This window comes from Mustela lutreola, chromosome 4, assembly GCF_030435805.1.
Source record: "Mustela lutreola isolate mMusLut2 chromosome 4, mMusLut2.pri, whole genome shotgun sequence".
NCBI lineage: Eukaryota > Metazoa > Chordata > Mammalia > Carnivora > Mustelidae > Mustela > Mustela lutreola.
The window spans coordinates 14,058,841-14,080,588 of record NC_081293.1 but is presented as its reverse complement, the minus strand read 5'-3'; the positions used below and the strand labels follow the sequence as shown (position 1 = coordinate 14,080,588).

The following is a 21,748-nucleotide window of genomic DNA, read 5'->3' as shown; positions in this document are numbered from 1 at the left end:
GCTTCAAACCTCTGCCACAGATGGGCCACATGGAGCAAATTTGACAGACCCCTCACCTGTGGAAAATATGAAAAGTGTTAAAGACCATCTGAATGTTGGCTTCATCTAACTGTCTTTCCCCACTCCCTTACTAGCTATCTACTGAAGCCAAACCCTCCTTGAAAAGGTAGCTCATATTTTATCCCCCAGTGATAAGTCTCCTGCCATCACCTACTTCAGATTTATTCTTTCTCCCTCTGCCATATTCCCCTAGCACAAGGGGGAAGCTCTTGTATACAGTCTGCTTAGGAGTTATTTGTGCATGCTATGTCCCATTTGATAGACAATGACCTCCAGGAGGACAGGGCTTGCACCTTTCAATTTTGTATCATCTGTAGTACCTAGCAGAGATTTTCTTTTTATACTTAGTAGATACTCAATAAATGGTTGTTAAACTTGGTTGAACCTACATTTTGTTTTTCTTTTTGGCAGATTCCCTAAGAAAAACATTAAAAAAATGAATTACTTTTCTTCTTTTCGTTGCAATATATATGCCCTGGGCTAGCAGGTATTTGCAAGCCTGGCTTAGAACCTAGGGAAGTCATCAATCTAAAAATGGGGAGGAAATACATTTTAAATCACAAGAGCAATATAGCCTTATGTAAGGCCTTCTAGCAAAGCAATTATCAATGACTCAATAACCCAGGTGCTAGAGTTATTATGAACAAAAGTCTGAGGTTGAGAGACAATGAGTGATCTTAACTTTTATATTCCATAGGTATGCAATTCAATGAAACATGTACAGATGGAAAGTTGAGATCTGAGAATCATATGTGGGTATCATAATGCAAATAATTGGCTTTCTTTCTGAAGAACATCTGTTGAAACATCTGAAAGCAGTTGTTTATACTGATGCCAAAATGCTGAAAAATATAATAATTCTCCAATGAGGTTAGAAATATCCGGGGGAAGAAAAATAGTTTTTATGTAGTTCTGTTTTTATTAAATCCTGTTGTTTCTCTAATATGGCACATAGGAGATCCTCAATAATATTTGTTGAATGAATGTTGAATGAATAGCAGAGACTCATTAAACAGTTGTTGAATGAATCATTTTTTCAGGCTTATAAGATACCATTTTCAGAAAATGGTATGCCCTAGTTTTACCATGCCATATACCATTTTTATTTGGCATAAATTGAAGTAATGCTACTCTTGCTCTGAATATCGTAGAATGCAATGTAGAAAGTAATCAGCCTGTATATCTTTAAGAATAAATATCTTACTGAAGAATATATATGAATAAAGCAATATATAAACCAATAATGAAGTATATGATACATGAATATAAAGCTAGTATATGATGATAATATTTTAATATCCTGACATGTTTCTTTCACTCATTATTATAAAACACTTAAAATTTGGGGCCCCTGGGTGACTCTATTGGTTAAGCATCTGCCTTCAGCCAAGGTCATGATCCTGAGGTCCCAGAATGGAGCCCCACAGTGGGTTCCCTGCTCATAGGAGAGCTTGCTTCTCCCTATTCCTCTGCACCCCCCACACTGTCCCAATTCCTCAAACAAATAAATAAAATCTTAAACAAATAAACAGAAAAACACTTAAAATTTGAATTGTGGGCTTGCACAATCATGTTTGTTTCAACAAATAAAAGAAAAGGAAAATCCCTGCTAATGTCTATGGCAGTAGTGCTCTAAGAAAAATTGAACTTGGGATTTAAAAACACCGAAATATTCTGTGATATGAAGACTGCAGAAGATGAAGAAGCCACATCTTCCCCATAACCCCATCCCAGAATTTCTGCAGTTTCTCTCTTGCATACGCCTGTGCAAGTGAGGCGACTAGGCTCCCCAAAGGCTGCCCAAATTCCACTCTGCCAAGTTTTCAGTACAGAAAGAACATGTTAAATAATAAATGTGAGTTTGAGTGTAACTAATAAAATTGGAATGTTAAAGAGCAGCATGCTTTTGAAAAGCAACCTCCTTGTGAGAATGCTCCCTGCTCAAGTCCACGGGAAATAATTCTGAAGGGAGTGATATTAATTAGTAATATAATTTATCTTCTGGAAGCCCTTTCCTTTGATAGCACTGTGGCACAGTTCATAAGCTTCCAAGCGACTGCTCAAAGAAAATGGTTAACCACAATTTCTGTTTTGTTTTCCATCCTTGAACAGATAAAAGAGTCAAATTTATTTCAGTATATCTGAGTTTTATACACGTATCACATGGCGGAGGATTATGAAGATATAAAAGTGTATTTATGGAGAGTTTTCAATGAAATGGTAAGATGCTTATGATGTAATCAAAGGAAAATAGAGCAGTTATCCAAAATTAAATTCATGGCCTCTGATCTCAGATTTCTTGGTTTCCGCTCTAGCTCTGTCATATACTAGGTATGGTACCTTGGCAAGATACTTAACTTTCCTGCTTTCAGTTTTCTCATCTAATACGATGAAGGTACTAGTAAAAATCATTGTGTTCAGAATAGTGCCCAGCATATACTCCATAAGTATTAACTGTAATTATTATTATTGCATATTCACAATATTGCCAAGCTTGTAAAAGAAAAATGCAAGGTGAGGAGGAATTGCTGGAAGGCAGTAGCCAAAATGTTATTAATATTTGCTTCTGGGGACGCCTGGGTGGCTCAGTTGGTTGGACGACTGCCTTCGGCTCAGGTCATGATCCTGGATTCCTGGGATCGAGTCCCGCATCGGGCTCCCAGCTCCATGGGGAGTCTGCTTCTCTCTCTGACCTTCTCCTCGCTCATGCTCTCTCTCACTGTCTCTCTCTCAAGTAAATAAATAAAATATTTAAAAAAAAATATTTGCTTCTGAATGGTATGTTTATGGACAATTCTTTTCTACAGCATTACACTTTTCTGTAAGTATTCTTTTGTAATATAGTTTAAAAATTAAGTTTTATGCCTACATGGCTTGATGGAAATTGAGGTGGAAATCTGGAGTAGGTTAAAACTTACAGCACACTATGCTACAGCATTAATGAAATATTAAGAATTTTATACAGATGATGCGATAGAATTCACATTTATCTTCTTTCAATTCTAACACAATCTAACTAAACATTTTTTAAAGTTTAGCCAATGTCAGTTGTACATTCGGAAAAAAAAAGTCAAATGTTTATTACGATCTTACAATTTTGGCCTACTAAAACTAAAAATGCTTTATTTTTTAATTTGAAAATCCCATGCAAAAATCCCAAAGGTGCCTTTCATGTTTAAGCTTTAATTAGCAACCACTTTGGTCTCTGACACATATTGTGCAGATATTGAAGTGTTAATATTACTGAAGCTTGATTACAAAAGGCAATGATTAATTTTAAAGCAGACTAAAAAGATATGCCCTGATTACAAAGGAATGATTAAGGCGGAATGTCAGACGTTGCACATTTAGAGCAGTCTTTGCCACAGTCAAAGGATAAGACGTTGCAGTTTATATTTAGAATCACGGGTACTTAGTTCTTCAAAGTGCCGGGTGTTTGTGAAGTGCCGGGTGTTTGTGTCTCGGAGAAAGATCACCACAAGTCCAAGTACGGCCTTAAGACCTTTGGGGCCCCCTGGCCGAAGCGAAGGCCCTGACGCAGACTGGACCCAACGAGGCGCCGTAGTTCAGTCCCCACCCGGCCAGGCCAACCGGAGTCCCCTGCTGCGGCCTGCAGGAAGGGCTCCAGCCCACGGGGTTGTTAGCGAGTACACGGATGACCGTGAGACAGAACCCTGTGAGGACGGTCGCCCGAAAAAGAGAGGGGGTGGAGGGGAAAAGGCCAGAAACACCGAGGGGTGCCGCCTAGGCCGGCTCAGGCGCCATACCTGGGCGCCTCCATTTTTATTTGCCACCGGCAGGGACAGGAAACCCGCGACGGCCCGGGGCCTCGACGGGGGGAGCTGCGTTCAGTCGGGGAACGAAAGCCGGGCTTCTGCCCCAGGCAGGGCGAGGGTGCAGGGTGCGAGGAGGGTGAACGGCTGTCCTTTGTTGGCCTCGCCCATCCCGAGTCGAGGCCAGCCCGGGGATAGCCCCGCACCGTCCTCCTTCCTCACTCCGCAGTGCCCCTCGCGCTCCTCGCCCGCAGGTACCGAAAGGCGTCGACGGATCGGCGGGAGCCCGGCCCGAGATGAGTTTAGAGTCCCTGTTTCGGCACATCATCTTCTCGGAGCATCAGGCCGAGGAGGGTCGCCGCGTGATCCGAGAAGGTGGGTGCTTCGGTCGCCCGCTGGGGGGTGGGGGGGGTCCCTTGTCTCCTCTCCTCCAGGTGGGGGCTCAGAGCGAAAGGCAGCCCCCAGGGCGCGGGCGGAGAAGGGAGGGGGCTCGGCTGTCCCCGTGCACAGGCCTGGGGACTCCAGAAAGCTAGAAGAGGTGTTTAAAGATTTCCTTTGATTTCCAGTAAGGTCCGAGATTAACAGATGTCGTGAAGAAATGAAGAAAGCAGCCGAGCTGCTGAACGAGGAGAAAGCCAAGTTGGAATCTAAGGTAGCTGGACATGGAGAGCTTGAAAAAAAAAAATCTATTCGAAATTGCCTTTTTGAAGATATTTTATTATTTAACCAGTTGTCCTTCAAGTAGGAAGCGTACCCCTGGGCTGGTTAGTGCAGTGCCTTCTTGCTGGATAATATCCCAAACTCCAGGTCCAGGGACACTCATTCCAGCAAGGCCCTTGTCCCAAGGAAACCAGCTTAAGGAATGGAGACTTGATGGTCCGTGGTGTGGGATGGTTGACTTTTTAAAAGAGCCCAATATCCCTGGAAAAAATAATTGCTCAATAAGTAGTTGGTGCAGCGTATACGTTTTAAATAGTAAATAATTGAAGAAGTGTGCCCTGTTGATGTAACAGTAGGAATGTGACTTTCCATCCAGTCTCTGCCTTTTGTATTTTTCAATTCTCTACCACATTTGGGACATTTCTTTCATCCTAAAGTGTAATTGTTTCACTAGCATCTCTCTTTTCTGCATCATTTGGAAAGTTATGTTATTTAAGTAGAAGCAAGGCAATCCAGTGGCTTCCTGAAGGAAGATTTTGAAGGGTGGGTAGAATTCTGGAAAGGCAGAAATAAGTAATAGGAGAAAAGTACTGGGGACAGAGAGAGGAAATGAATCAAAGGGAGACATGCCCAAGGCATATTGGGAGAGAAATCTAGTCAAAGCAGAGAGCGGCTATCTGGGAATAGGACGAAAGCATTCCAGGCTTTTGATCAGGGAGTGGTGTGATAAAAGTGGTTTTAGGAAGATTTCTCGGAGCCCTGGGAGGAGGGGAGCTAAGAACATCATCCAAGCATGCCCTCAGGATAACCTTGCCTATGGGGGAAGACGGGACGACAGTCATTCAAAAATATTTATTCAACACCTAGAGATAAACTAAGCGAGCCCTGCGCAGTGGGAAATCTGTTTGAGGAAGACTGTTTGCTTAAAAAATGTTTATTTTAACTGACGAGGGTGAGGAATTTCTAGCTTTCTTTGTGAACAAAGGTAGTCATCGATCCCTTCTCTACCTGGTGAGTTTCGGCTCTTCTGCCAGGTCTTACTCAAATGTCACCTGTGAAGCCCGCCCTTGGGCAGCTTGGAAATTTTTTAAATTACAGTTCAGGGTACCATGTTAAAATTAAACAAGAGTACTTACTGTAAAGTTTTTTCCGGCGAGATAAACACAACACCAGGCAAAGTGGGTGCAAGGCAAGATTTATTAAAAACGCTCTCCGGCGAAGTTTCAGGGCTCAGGAGAAGGGGAGCCAGGAAAGTTGCGCCGGGAGGAGGTGGGCACCCTCGGGCGAGGTTCCACCACTCTGGAAAGCAGAGTGGCGGAAGTCGCACCCAAGGCAGGGAGGAGGGGGCTTTTAAGGGGTCTCGGAGGAAGCTCAGGGGTCTTTTGGAAGTTTCCCTTATTTGGATATCCCGCCTGCTCATCGGGATCCCATTGGTCCACGAGAGCCCGAGGCGGGGGTCTCAGATTCCTGCTTGGGCCTTTGTTCTCCTGTCCGAGCTCAGGTCTTGTGGCGGGAACTTTCGCCATCTTTGGTAGCCCCCTTCCTGCCAGCCCAACACTTACTTGAATTTGTGTTTGTACCCCCTCACTGTTTTGGAAGCAACGTATTTGGAATTTTTTTCTTAACCATCTTATGTTTCCAGAGCTTATGTCCAGGGCCTCGCCCCTAGTTTACTTTGGTGTTTGAATGAATTAATGATTACTAATAGTAAGATAATAGGGAGAGTGCTGTCCTTTAAAATAGAAGTTTGGACTGTTACTCAAGTGAGACCCTAGGTCCTGTTTTGCTTGTGAGTAGCAGATAAAGTAGCTGGGAACACTATAAGCTGATGGGAAGGGCAGAGCTTTAAGAATGTCATGACGTAGCTTTCTTTTTCTTGAAAAAGAATTCAGATACTTAAGCATTGGTAACTGGAAACTAATGGAAGTAATAGGCAAAACATACAAATTGGTAATACTTAGCTGATACTTACTGAGCACTTACTGTATGCCGGGCACTATTCTAAATGCTTCACCCATGTTAACTCCTTTAACCCTGCCAGGAATCCTGTGATGAGGCACCATTATTAATCTCCCTTTATGGGTGAGGAAACACAGAGGTTAACGGACTTGCCCGTGATATATAATTAAAAACAATTAAGCTACCATAATGAAAGTAACATCTGAGTAATGACAGAATATTTTACTAAAACGGATTTCTTGAGCTCTTTTTAGACTTTTTTTCTTCATAAAATCCACATGTAATAATGTATCTGAAGCTTTTGCAGTTAGTTTAGGGCAGATTTTAAAAGGTCACTTATGTAAGTTTTTCTACAAAATGTATTTTTCCCAGATTGGTGAAGATACTGACCTGACAGATAACAAATATTAAAAAATTTGCTCTTTATATGTCTTCTTTGAAAAAAAAAAATTGGTTTACTCTTTGTACTATTTTTCTTTTTTAGCAGCCTGTTTTGTTGAAAATGGAAATGTAATTTGTTGCTAAAATACACATACATAAAAATGTTGACTCAAATATTTATGCTTGAGAAAAGACAGAGCAAGTCCTTAACATTGTTTAGAAACATCTGCTGAAATTTCTAATTAATATAAGCTCTTAAATGTGGATTGTTTTTTAATCAGCTCATATACATGGGTAATAGTATGATTGTATCTTACTAATAAAATTAACATAAAAGGTTCACCGTTTCATACAATACTAATTTGTAATTGAAATAATTTAATTTATAATATAATCAAAATGGTGTGTGTGAGTATGTATGGATAAAGATTTTAAAAGTGGAACCACAATTATAATGTAGATGACTAATGGGAGGAACTGAAGAAGTAATCATAAATTGATTTCTTGTATCTTTTATTCTCAGAGTTAATTATATGTCTGCCAATAACAATGAAAATATATTTACTTGAATATTTGACTTGGCATTTATTGACCAATTTATCAAGTGGAAGCAGCATTGGGAGAAACTTGAACATAATTTGAATAGGCCAGTGCTTTGTGCTGTTTGTACGGTGATACATTCAGACAATATTTGGGGCACTTATTTTGGAAGTTGCTTGTGGTCAAAAAATGTATTTAGGAAGTGCAATACTCATTTTTTTTCTGTTCTGTAAAACCCAGGTAGCATGTAATTAGAACTTGAATGATAGCATTTGCCTTTCAGGGCTCGATGAGTCCTTTAGAATATGTGGTTGCAAAATCTCAGATTATGTAGTATGCGTACTTTGTGAGTTGGAGAGCTGCAGTATGGCTAGTTAGGTTTGGTAATACGAAAACAGAAAGACAAGAATATACCCTGGATTTGCATTAATGCTTACCAATATACCTAAAGCCTCTGATAAAGGTTTTGAGGTATGGATGGCAGAGCAAATCAAAATTAAGGACTCCCAGAACATTTGTAGTTTCTTCTAAGCATCTAAAAGTTTTTTTTTTCTGTTTTTAAAATAGTATATAGTTAAAATTTGACTATTTAGTCTGAATAAACATGTTATATAAAACCTAATGTAACGCTATACTGTCTCAAAAGAAAGTAAATGGTAGAAAGCTATTTTGTTTAGTTTTTCCTCTCACTTTTAACTTATATAAACATTATAACAGTAATAGGGATGGCTCCCCAGGTGGCTCAGTGGGTTAAGCCTCTGCCTTCAGCTCAGGTCATGATCTCAGGGTCCTGGGAGGGTCTTGGGATCAAGCCCCACATCCGGCTCTCTGCTCAGTGGGAAGCCTGCTTCCCCATCTCTCTGACTGCCTCTCTGCCTGCTTATGATCTCTCTGTCAAAAAAATAAATAAAATCTTTAAAAAATTTATAACAATAATAAAATAGTATGGCATGAATTTTTTAAAATTCATTATATTGAAATAAACAAGTAACTTAAGGTGACTTCTTTTACTTCAAACTGGGCCCAGTCCTTTTTTTTTTTAAGATGATAAAACCCCTGCCAGTTAGGGACCCTCCTACTTAGGAGCCCTCTGAGACCAGCAGGTAAAGTCATGTCTGTTAGTACTCTACTACCTAATTAGGGAAAGAACAAAATCACAAGTTGTTATCATTTATAATACTGAAATAGAGTTTTGTTATGATGGAGATTTTTCTTTTTGTAAAAGTTGCATCAAGAAAAATTTATATCCTTCTTTAATTTAAATAATTAAAAGTTACTTAAAAACATAAATAAAAGAACATTATTTCTTCCCTGTAACATTGTTTAAATAGCAGTACATGTGATTTACTTAATCCCAATTTTAGAAAATAATATGAAATTCTGCTTATCAAAATTTAACACATTCCTATGTATAGATTCATTAATTGTGACCAGGACACTTCACTTAGTTGTTTGCACTTTTTCTGACTTTTTCACATTAAATTCTTTTAAGGAACATCCCTCCTGTCCTAAACATGTACAGCTGATTTCTGGAAAATGGTAGTATAGAACTTTGGCTTATTGTCTCTTTTACATTCACTTCGGTCATATGTACAGTTCCATAGTCAATGTATTTCTGAGGTTGGAGTCCATTCTACAGAGGACTTTTCTTTTACACTCAAAGTACTTCCTAGAGGTTTGGTGGATGTTTTCTTTACTCCCCAGTGCTAATTCCAGGACATTTCTCTACCTGTTTATGGTAGCTTATGCTATGTTCTACCATCTTTTCACCACTGCTTTTTTCTGTTATCCTGCTAACTCGCTGGGTACTCTCCTTTGCCCTTAGAACTGGTCATTCCACTCTTCCTCCTGACCTCTGTCCTTTTTTTTTTTTTTTTTTACTCCCTGGGCAACAGTGCAACTCCAAGTGACCCAATTACCTGCTACAGTGTTGGCAATTCTGGCAGAGACTGGATCTAGTAGTCATGAATGTGAGCCTCAGCTTCCATGGAGACTTCCACAGGGTCTGGAAATACTACTGCATTTCTTTCTCACTCTAAGGACTATTTCAATCTTCACTTCTATATTTGATCCTGTCTTCTGAACTACTTAACTCTCAGGAGATAACTTTGCCTTTTGTTTCAGAGAAAATCGAAACCATCCACCAGGAGATATTTTATTTTCCCCCCTGCTGATCTCCAGCCCTGCCTAAGTGAAAACCCATCTTCTCCCATTTTCTTCCTTTTATCAAGGAGATGTGCTTCCTCAACAAAGGACAATTCTATCTATGCTTCAAGTGCCATCATCTTCATTATCATTCTCATGGCCATTGTTACGCATATTAGTGGGAAGGGGCCTATAGAAAGAGGTTGAAAATAGACTAGAGAGAAAATACAATCCGTAGTTAAAAGCCCGTGAGGAGGTGGAAGGAGGTTGGGTGGGACCTAGAACATAAGGTAAGAATTAGCCTTAGATGAGAGGAGTGAGATTTCTTTTTCTTTCTTTCTTTCTTTTTTTTTTTTAATATTTCATTTATTTATTTGTCAGAGAGAAGGAGAGAGAGAGCACACAAGCAGGCAGAGAGGCAGGCAGAAGCAGAGCGAGTAGCAGGCTCCCTGCCAAGGAAGGAGACCATGCGGGACTTGATCCCAGGACCCTGGGATCATGACTTGAGCCGAAGTGGGCTTAACCCACTGAGCCACCCAGGTGTCCCGGGCAGTGATATTTCTGTTGTGAAAACAAAATAAGGGGCACTTGGGTGGCTGAGTCAGTTAAGAAGCTGCCTTTGGCACAGGTCAAGATCCCAGGATCATAGGATCCAGCTCAGCATTGAGCTCCCTGCTCTGCGGGGAGTCTGCTTCTCCCTCTTCTTCTGCCCCTCCCCCTGCTCCCTGCTCATGCTATCTCAAATAAATAAATAATTTAAAACAAAAACCCAAAAAAAACCCCTGAAAGTAGTAGGTATTGAGCACGTCATTACTGTAAATCAGACCTTATGCTAAGCATTTACAAACCTTAACTCCATTAACTCTCTCAAGCACCCTGTGAGATAGAATTATTCCATTATTCATTTGAGAAAATTGAGATCCAGAGAAATTTAGTACCTTGCATGAGGTCACATCATCATCATCATCATAATAAATGGAAGATTTGAACGTATATGGGGTTAACTAAATGAGTCTCCTTTTTTTTTAAAAAAAAAAAGATTTTATTTATCTATTTGAGAGAGAGAACACAAGCAGGGGGAGGGCGGAAGGAGAAGCAGACTCCCTGCTGGGCAGGGAGCCTGATGCCAGGCTGGATCCCAGAATCCTGGGATCGTGACCTGAGCTGATGGCAGACGCTTAACCGACTCAGCCAATAAGACACCCCCGAGAACCCTCACTCTTAGCTGCTGTAGTGTAGCATACAGAGCAGAATAAGGAAAGGGTGAGGTTATAGGAAAGTTTGGAGACAGTGACAGGAAACTAAAAGCATGGTTCTCTGAAAGCCTAGCTTTACTAGTTCAACAATTTTGACGAGTATGTGTCCTATGTGTTTAATGAAATTATTAATAAGAATGTTTTATTTCTTTGTTCATCTGCTTTTACTGTTAGGTGGCCTTATGCAAGCCAGGTAGCACCACGAGTTAGTAGAAGTTTCCCTGTCATCACAGGGGCTCCTCATTAGTAAAGATCTACTTTAGTCAGGCAGCAGGTTAGCCCCTGAGTGTTAAGAGGCCAGTCAGAAGCACCACCCCTTCCTTAGAAGGCCCTCTCAGTTTGGGTGGTTTTGGCTGCAAATAATAGAAATTCCGTTCAAAATGGCTTAAACGTATCGAGAAACGATTGGCTTAAATATTTGAAAACCCAACCTCTGAGTCCACCATTAAATCCTTTGGAATTGCATCAGGTTGCTTGTTAACAAAAATGTAACCACGGTGGCCTTACCGAATAAGGGGTTATTTTTTTCTGTGTTACAGAAAGGCTGGAGGTAGGAGATCCTTGGCCATTTATTAAAATTGCTCAAGAAAGTCGTGAAAGACCGCGGTATATTCTTTCCATCCCGCTAGGCTGAGCATATGGCTTTCATCCTTGTGGTCACAGCACTGCTCTGGCTGCGGGCGTCCTATCTGGATCCAGGAGGAAGAAGAGGAGGGCATGGAAATCAAAGGACTTCTCATGCGGCTTTATCATTGTTGTGGTGCAAGGAAAGCCCTCTCTAAGGGCTTAGTCCTGCATCCTAAGGATTAGAATTTTGTCACATGGCCAACCTTGGAAAATGGAGCCTAGGAATGTAAATACTTTTAACTGGATGCGTTACTGCACTGAATAAAATTGGAGTTTTGGGGCACCTGGGTGGCTCAGTGGGTTAAAGCCTCTACCTTGGGCTCAGGTCATGATCCCAGGGTCCTGGGATCGAGCCCGCATTGGGCTCTCTGCTCAGTGGGAGCCTGCTTCCCCTTCCTCTCTTTCTCTGCCTGCCTCTCTGCCTACTTGTGATCTCTGTCTGTCAAATAAATTTTTTAAAAAAATCTTAAAATTGGAGTTTTATTAATAAAGAAGAATGGCAGAATGCTTGTCCTTATGTTCCCCTAAAAGTAACTAACAACTCCCAGAGCCACATGATTTTACCTTCTAAATCAGGGAGAGAGAAAAGGAAGTTTGTTTGAAGCTTTCTCTAAATTGCAAAGGAATTATCCTCATCGGATACCTTCTCTATACTTTCTTTCAATAGCTGTGATCAAAGGTAGTAAATTCTCCCAAATTCAGTGGGCTGTCTAGGGATAGTACAGGTTTCCAAAAACCAATAGTTAACCAAGGAAAGGAGGAATGCATGTTTGGGAGGCAACCACATTGACTACAAGAAATATTTCAGTGGTCAAAGCCAGAATGACCATGTAGAGAAGCCCTGTTGTTGGTTGGAATATGTAAGGTTAATTATGTTTATCGCTTAATCTTAGTATGATTTGTCATGTATGCAAGGATACAGTGCAAGATTTTGTAAGTTACCCCTCAGTCAAGCAAGAGTCGTTTTATGTTGGAGTCCTAAAAAAGCCGTTATGTTATTGCATGCACTTAAAATGCCTTTATTTTGAACAAGAGCTCAATGAGAGTTTGAGATGTTTGAAGGAATCACCTGATTGAATTGATTTTTAAAAAGTAGACAAAGACAGTTAACAGATTCAGTTATTATTCCTGGGAGTATGATCTCAGAATTCTAAGTGCTAAATGTCATTGTGAAAAAGCCACTTAATAATGACCCCCCCAAAAAATCCACAAATCTTGAAAACATAATATTATGATAAAAAAACAACCTATAGAAGGTACATAAGTATGATACCATTTAAAAACACACAAAACATCTATGAGGGATTATAAATTTATAGTGAAGTTTAATGACATGCATGGGATGATAAGTAGCAACATCAGTAGTGATTATCTCTGATGGGGGTTGAAAGATAAATGTAATCAGGGAAGGGTATACAGGTCACTTGAGCCGTACACATAATGTTTCATTTCTTAAGCTGGGAGTGGGGACATAGCTATTATGTGACTTTAAAAAATAAAGATACATTTTGTAAGTTACAAAGCAGTATTTATAGTCTACTCAATATAGTCTATTCAAAAAGTTATACAGTCATCACCAATTACAGAACATTTTCATGCCCTTAGCAGTTCCTCTCCATCTCCGTCAAACCCCACCAGCCCTAAGTCACCACTAGTCTACTTCTGTCTCCAGACGTGGCCTGTAAGTGGAATTCTAGGATAGCTGGCCTCTTCTGACTGGCTTCTTTCACTGAGCATGTTTTCAAGGTTCATCCATATTGTAGCATGTATCGCTACTTCATTCCTTTCTATGGCCGAAGAATATTCTATTGTATGGATATACCAGATTTGTCTATCCATTCTTCAGTTAATAGACATGGGGTTGTTTGCACTTTTTAGCTATTATGAATAATGTCACTATGAATATTTGCCTGTAAGTTTTTGTATGAACATACATTTTCAGTTCTGGGTATTCCATCCAGGAGTGGAATTTCCGAGTCTTATGGTTAGGATAGGTTTAACTTTTTACGGAAATGCCAGACTGCATAGCAGCAGCACCAATCTTACTTGCCGCCAGCAGCATCCCAGGCCTCCAGTTTCTCTATAGCCTCATGAACACTTGGGATTTTCTGGGTTTTTATTTGTTTTGTTTTTGTGTTAAAGCCATCTTAGCAGGTGTGAGACAATATCTGGTTTACACTTTGGTTTTGGTTTATATTTCAAGTTCCTTAATGACATTAATGCTTGACGTGTTTTCAGGTGCTTGTTGGCCATTTGGCATATCTAGTCGTAGGATGAGCTGTTTGATTAATGGTTGTGTCCATGGTTCCAATTCTTTTATTGGGGGGCACTAGTCTCTGAGTAGTGATCGCTCTTCATACTGATAGAACTGAAATGATTACATTTCTAATTGAAGTGAAAAATATTACATGTAGCATTTATTGAACTCCTTTTTCTCAACTTTGTTTTCATGATCTTAAGAAAATTCGAAGAATATTTCATGGTAATAGCAGTTTAGAGCAAACTCCATAACAGTATGCCAGATAGCGTTTCTATTTGGAAGTTCCTATAAAATAAATCACAAAAGTTGCACACTTCCTGGCTTGGGTCCACAAAGTGGAAAATCTACTGCACTGTTTCTAATTGTATAAAATCTCCACCAGTGTGCCTATTTCTTTCTTCTCTTCTCTTGTGTTTTCTTTCTTCTCGTTTCTCTTTTCTTTTCTCCTTCCTTTCCTTTTCTCTTCAAAGAGCTACTCTAAGTAAATTGTTTAGCCTGAAATGTTAGAAGTGTTCTCAACAGGAAAAAAACAAAAAACAAAAAACAATAAAACAACTTCCTTTCCAGGAACTGACAGAAGGGTTCTCTAAATAAAGAACAGTAGTAAGTTAGTGGCTCAGTGTGCAGAAGGCATGAGAGTACATTTAGTTTGCTAACCTCCTAAAACTACACAGCACAAAAGATTGCCCTTTCAAAAGTTGGCCTTTATGCGTTTTGTGATTTCTTAGAAAATCAATTAACTGTGTTCCTCATTTCTAAATATCTCCAATCACACATTGGGTAATTATTCATTCAACAAACATTCATTAAGCAACTTCTGCATCACACCATGAATAACTGGAAATAAATTACATAATGATTCTCTACCTGAATTTGAGAGTTGGCATCAAACAGCTTCCATGTATAAACTTAACTGTAAACTCAAAATTCTTGATGTTCTCCTTTCTAAAAAAAAAAGTTTGTAATAACTTTTGATGTTTTCTGTGTGGTTCTGTAAAGAAAACCTCTTCATATCTGTCACAAGTTATTGAAGCATAAAAATAGATGAGGGCACAAGATGTCCTTAGAGAACAGCACTGGGCATTTTTGTGGTGGTAGTCTGTTTTTCTAAGGGTGTTTGCCTTTGCAATGGGTTCTTTTATTCTGGAATCTGTAAACCATTCTTTGACTTCAGGGATTTTGCACTGCTGTCTCCTCTGCCTGCAATGCTTCTTCCCGCAGCTAGGGGTGTCTTGTGACTACTCGCTTCTTTTAGGTCTCTTTCAGCAGGGTGGCCAACCATTCCACTTTGGAATGTGAGACTTTGCGTCAAGACATGCAAATTTTGATAGCTCTTTACCTGAGGTTACAGTTGCCACTTGAGAGCTATGGTTTTTAAAGGAAACTCCCCCTTTTTTTAAAAAAAAAAAAGCATTTTTCTTTTTTTTAGATTTTTATTTATTATTTATTTGACAGGCAGAGATCACAAGTAGGCAGAGAGAGAGAGAGAGAGTGGTGGAAGCAGGCTCCCTGCTGAGCAGAGAGCCCAATGTGGGGCTCGATCCCAGGACCCTGGGATCATGACCTGAGCCGAAGGCAAAGGCTTTAACCCACTGAGCCACCCAGGCGCCCCAAGAGCTATGGTTTTTAAAGTGTACCTGCAACCTAGGCATCCCCAAGACTCCCTCAGGAGGTCTGTGAGGTCAAACTATTTTCTTAATGATGGGAAGGCATTATTTGCCATTTTCACCGCGATTGCGCTCACATTGATGGTAAGTAAAGGCGATGATGGGTAAAACCGCTGGTGCTTAGCACAAATCAAGGCAGTGGCACCCAACTGCTCTAGTAGTCCTTGTCTTCTTCACTGCTGTAAGCTCACAGTAAAGAACAGAACCCACCAGTTTCACTACACACCTTGATTGCTTTGAAGTTGACCATTGGGTCTGTGAGTTTTTAATACCGTGTGTGATGAAATGGAAGTTCACATAAAGTACCTATATTCCAAAGTACAATGACTGTCTCAAGGGAGAGTACTTACATGTTTGAGTTACAAAATGAACTAACCTTATTTTTCTTTGCCCTCCCCTGGAACACCATTTTTACTTGAATAACTGACAGGCTATAGTTATTTGAACTTGAGTACTTGGCAAAATTTTCTCAAAAATGAAGTGACCCTGACATTTTGAGACAAACAACTGATAGTAGTAGTAGTAGTATCTTGCCAATGATAATATTCAACCTTTCAAACAAAAGTCTGAATTTTCGAAGACTCTTATCTGTCACTATAAACTTGACAGTATTTTTCCCAATACTTAAAGATTTTTCTGATCGGTTTGTTAATGATATTAATAAATGTTATTTTTTAGTATCATATAATTAAATGTATTAACATTTGGAGGATCGGAATAATAGTTCAGTGAAGCAGTATTTCCCAAATGACCAGCACATGTCACAAAACCATACATGGATAAAATATCCTCTGAAAGCACAGGATAGACCAACAGGTTTTATTGTAATGGAAGGTGGAAAGTTCTCTAAAATGATTCCACACTGCAACTAACCTTTAAGGAACTTTCACTGGTTTAGTTCAGGTACAGTATCAAGCATACCCACTATCATTTGAAAAGGGTATTAAAATACATTGTGTGAGGCCAGATTTCCTGCATGTACTTCAACCAAAAAATGTATTGCAAAAGATTGAATAAAGAAGTAGATGTGAGAATTCAGTTGTCTTCTATTAAGGCAGACATTAAAAAGATTCGCAAAGAAATGTAAACCCATCTCTTCTTACTATTTTTTTTGGGGGGGGAATACTATTTTTTCTTAGGTATATATTTTTAAACATGCAATAAATTTACTGTTACATTAGTTCTTCATGAATTAATGAATTAAATTAATTTATTAAATTAATTAATGAATTAAATGTTTCTTAAAATTTCTGTTTTAATATCTGATACAGAAAATAATAATAGGTCTAGCTTATGAAAACAATCTAACAAAAATGTCTTCAGTAATTTTTTAAGACTATAAAGTCCTTAACACAGAAAGGTCATGAGACCAAAAAGTTTGGTAATGACTGCTGGAGAGGACCCTCTCTGACCTCCAGTATATCAAATGGTATCACCCAGTCCCATCTCTCCTTGTTCACAATCCTTTATTTTGTAACACTTACTGCCTCATGACATATTTTATATCGATCTGTTTATTACTTGTCTCCCCCCAAAGGAATGTAAGCTCCACAAGGAATACAAATGTATCCAGTTTGTTCGCTACTGTTATTCCCAGTTCTAGAACAGTGTCCATGTGCTGGCTTCAATTGTAGAGGGTGTTAAATAAATATTACTGAGTGAATAAATTAAAACTTTTCTCATAGGATTCTGTTTTCTCTTCTCTTCTGTGAATTCTCCTTGTTTTAGCTGGTGGCTTTCTTATGTAATGGTGTATATTCTTAAGAGCTTCAGATTTTTCTGTTGTGAACTTATCTTTAGCAGGGCTTATGTTTCCTAGGGTACCACATATTCCCTTGATAAAAAAGACATCCCTATGGAACAGTATCACCCTGGCTGCGAGGGGTGTACAAATATCACTTGTTCAGAACCAGTTTTTATGTTAATTTCTGAGCTTAGGATTTCTGCAGTACATGAGTGAGAGATACATAAATCTCATATCCATGAACCATTCAAGCTTGGGGTTGGAGCTTCTTGGAGATGACACCTTCCACTCATGGCTCAATGGTGGCAGCTCATTTATATGCTGCTTCTCTAAACCAATGAATGGAGTTTTGTTATTCCACTTGCACAGCTGGCATAGACATTGCTCAATTCCTGACTATCCAGTGAGCCCAGTTCCAGCTCCCTCTGGTCTTGACTTTTGGTCTTATGTAGGCATTTAAAACTCTAGCCCCTAACACCTGTACCCAATCTCAAGGATACCCCTTGGACTTAAATTCTAGCACACTATTTTTAACCTGAGTCACCTCTTTGTGTTTGGCATGACAATTTCCCATTCTTGCTTTCAATTTGACTATGTAAATGATATCTTATTTTAAATGTAGTTCTATTTTATATAGCATTCCTCTATATTTGAGCAGAAAGTGGGTCCTTCCCACATTTGCTTAGACTGCCATATTAACCAGAATTCTTAACTTTAATTTCTTAACTTTAAAATTTTTTAATGCTTCAACTTCCTCATTCTTGGATTTTTATTTCTTTTTCGTCTTCTGGTCAGTCTGTATAACTGTTCAAGTAATTTTTCAGGGACTATTATGCATGATGAATTTTCTAAGTCATTAAGATCTTAAATTTCTCTCTATTGTTTTCACACTTGAATGAAAATTTGTCTGTATACAGAATTCCTGGCTCATGCCTATTTATAGAAAATTACGTAGATCTAACACTACTGATTTTCTAAAAGTTTTTATTTAAATTCCAGTTAGTTAACATACAGTGTAATACTAGTTTCAGGAGTACAGTTTAGTGATTTGGTACTTCCATACAACATCCAGGGATTGTCACAAGAAGTGGCATTACTGATTTTTGAAATTTATTAATGCAGAAGAAAAATACTGAAATCAGCCTTTTTTTGGTTTTATTTATTTGAGATAAGAGTGTGCATGTACACGTGCTGGCAAGAGCAGGGGTGGGGTGGGAGGGTAGAAGAGGCAGATGGAGAGGGAGAAGCCGACTCCCTGCTGAGCAGGGAGCCAGATTTGGTACTTAATCCCAAGATCCTGAGATCATGACCTGACCCAAAGGCAGATGCTTAACGGACTGAGCCACCTAGGTGCACCTCAGGCTGCTTTATTAAAATCCTTTTCAGGTAAACTGTTTCCATTTTTTCTTCCCTGGTTGATTGTGCAGATTTTTTATTCTTATAATTCCAAATCTATTCACAGATGTACCTGTTAGTTTTTTCTAGACTATGGGTGTCCCCCATTTTAACCTCAACTATTACTTTTTAACCTCAACTATTTTAACCCAATTGTAACCTCCCGTTTTAACCTCAACTCTCTTTTTAACCTCAACTATTACTTGTGATTTCTTTTTTGTGTTCCCCTATTCCTTATAAGATTAGATCTTTGTTCTCTGAACCTGTGATCTTCTCAGCAGCCTTAGAGAACTCTTTATACTTTACATTACTGATTCTATCTTTTGCAGTGTTAGTTCTGTTATTTAATACTCTAAACTTAGAAGTTCTGTTGGGCTTTCTTTTTTAATATTTCTTTCATTTCCTGTCTTCCTTATTATCTCAGCTTTTTATTTTATTTTATTTTATATTACTCTCTTATGTCCTTACTTGCTCTTTTACTCTTGTTTTTTTGGGGGACATAACTTTGCCTTGTCTTGGTATTGACATAATTGATTAACAAAATTTATCTTTTTGTACCATGTAACAGTAATATCTTACAGAGACTTATAGTACTTTTTTTTTGATAAGCTTTTGGATAATTTTATTTTATTTTTTAATCTTTCATTACAGCATTTGGGGGGGGGGGTTTCCTGCTGTTTCTATGTGAGAACTGTCCAGACTTACAGCTTGCCAACAGGTACAATATACACATTTCTTTGTCCCATTCTTGTTTGCTCCAGTTCTTAAAGAATGAACTGTCTTCCTAAAGCTAAAGCTGCTGGTTAACAAGTTGATGTGAATATGTGTCTCCCTTCCCCCATCCCCCCACCATTTCTTGTAGTGTACTTGACTGAGGTCGGATCTTTTCATGCTCATGTGCCAAGTTTTCTTATTATGAGGAGGAAAATGTCTGTTTTAAAGAATCTGTGACATTTTATAGTTCTTCCATTAAAAGCAGTACATGAAAAATCACTGCCTGCAGCATTCCATTGTTTTATATCCTGACAGAATAGGAAGATGTAGTGATAGGTAAGATAAGGTACTACCTCCTGCGTTGTCAAATAACACAGAAGTCACCTTATTTCAAAGTATCTCCCCAGTGAGTCTTTCAGATTAAGAAGTATCAGTACAAATGTTCTTGGCCTATCAGTATTTGTGCATTACTGCTCTTTCCCTAATCATATTAGTATCTAGCTGTATCAGCAGTGCTTTGGAAATGGGAGTTTTATTTGAGGAGAAGGGAAAGAGTAATTTTGGAGTATGGGGGTTATTTTGAGAAGGTTAGATTTGGGTTGGCTATGGATTTTGTAACACTAGACGGGTTCAAAAAAGGTGAATGAAAGAGGTCAAAAGCAAACTGGCTACTTGCAGCTGTGCCTGTGATCTTGATGTTGCTGAGAAGAGTATCTCATACAGCCTTTGGTACTTATGTGGTTTTATGAATTGTTATTGCCTGAATTAATAGCTCAAGATAAGTTGAAAGGTTGCCTACCTCAGCTTCTTTGATTCAGTCTACTTTCATGACTTTAAACATAGTCCAGTTTTTCCTGGTTAAAATTATAATTAATTTCTCCCAAGAGAAGACAGAAAAGAGGAAGGAATGGGAGATATGTGATTGCCACTGTAGAAAAAATGGATTAAATGGTCTCTAAAGTGGTCTTTTTTTCTTTATTATGAGCTCCTCTTTGTCTCCATCTTTATTAGGAGCACTTGCTTATGTTGCTACTGGAAGAGTGGCTTATATTCTCAGGAAATATGAGGACCTCCTATCATTTTTGATGAACATGCAGCAGACATTTTTGTTTTCTGAATTGGACTAGTTTAATTGTTTTAATTCTTCATAAAAGTAGTATGTATTTATTGCAAATTATTCCAAAAATATAAATAGGTCAAACACAGAGTGAAAGCTATTCATAGTTCCACTCTATAGTTAATATTTTCATAGATCTTCTTTCAGAATTATTTATAAGTGCATGTATTTTTTTTCTGAAATGATTTGCTTTTTTTCCATTTACTGTATCCCACGTATCTCAGTAAATATATGTCTAAATAAGCAGTTTTTAATGAATGCATAGTATTCCACTCAATGGCTATATCATATTTGAGGTAACTGCTTTCATACTGATAAATACTATTATTAATAATAAATTACTATTATTACTATCACTGTGATGACAATCTTGCACATGCATCTAGGTGCACTTGGTTTTTTTAGGATAAAGTCCTATAAATCAAATTGCTCTATCAATAGTTATATACTGTTAAGGCTTTTGAGAATCTCCAAACTGTCATCCAAAAAAGTTGTTCCAGTTTATTTTCCCACATTTTCACTACTGGTATAATTGAAATTGTCAGTTGTTTTGGCAAATATAAGAAAACGTGGCATCTTTTTATAGTTTTAATTTGAACTTTTTGTTTACTTATATATTTTTTCATTGATTGCTAATGTTTACTATGTGTTTTGCTTATTCAAATCCTTTCCTTGTCTTTTTCTTATTGACATCTAACTTTTTATAAGTTACAGATATTGCCCTTTCTTTGTCATCCGTTGCAAATTTTATTATTTGTAGCTTGGCTTTTTATGACATATTTTATCTACTCAAAGTTTAGAATGTTTGTGTTGCTAGAATTTTTAATCTTTTAAAAGATTAAATTAAAAGATTAAATCTGAAATCCATCCCAGGCTTGGGAAAGCCTACCCCACTCCAAGATTTTTAAACAGTGTGTTTTTCCAGTACTTTTCCAGTATTTTTTTCTTTAATAAATAAAAATGACTCTTTCTCCATTTTTCCCTGGGTAAATATCACATGATCTCCACTGACTAAAAGCACCATCTTTATGATACCGTAATGCATATATATTTGTTTTTAGATAGCCTATACCCTTCTATTAATCTGTTTGTTTCAGTGCCAGTAACATATTTACTTAATTACATTTGCTTCTAAGTATCTTTGTTTCTCTGGAAAGATAGTTTCTTTTTTAGAAGTTTCCTGATTCTTTTCAGGTTTTTTGTTTTTCTAGATAAAATTGAAATCATTTTGTCAAAATCTAACAAAATTATGGGGTTTTAATTAAGACTCTACTACAGTTATGTGATAATTCAGGAAGAATTGGTGTATTTCCATCTTTGCATCCAAGGACAAAGCCTATCATTTTATTTATTTGGATCTTTTATGTTCTTGAGTAGAGGGTTTTTTTTTTTTTTCCATATAGGTCTCATATTTTTAAAGCTTATTTGTGTTTTCTTTATGTGGTTACTG

General features: G+C 38.2%; 1 protein-coding gene across 1 annotated transcript in view; it reads left to right on the top strand.

The window, feature by feature from the left end:
- The first annotated feature begins 3,650 nt into the window (after positions 1-3,650).
- CCDC172 (coiled-coil domain containing 172) overlaps positions 3,651-21,748 on the top strand; it is a 55,536-nt gene continuing 37,438 nt past the window's right edge. The window contains exons 1-3 of the mRNA XM_059172586.1: positions 3,651-3,736; positions 4,088-4,208; positions 4,400-4,485. Coding sequence (XP_059028569.1) covers positions 3,716-3,736; positions 4,088-4,208; positions 4,400-4,485 — 228 coding nt within the window. The 5' untranslated portion in view covers positions 3,651-3,715. The remainder of the gene's footprint in view (positions 3,737-4,087; positions 4,209-4,399; positions 4,486-21,748) is intronic.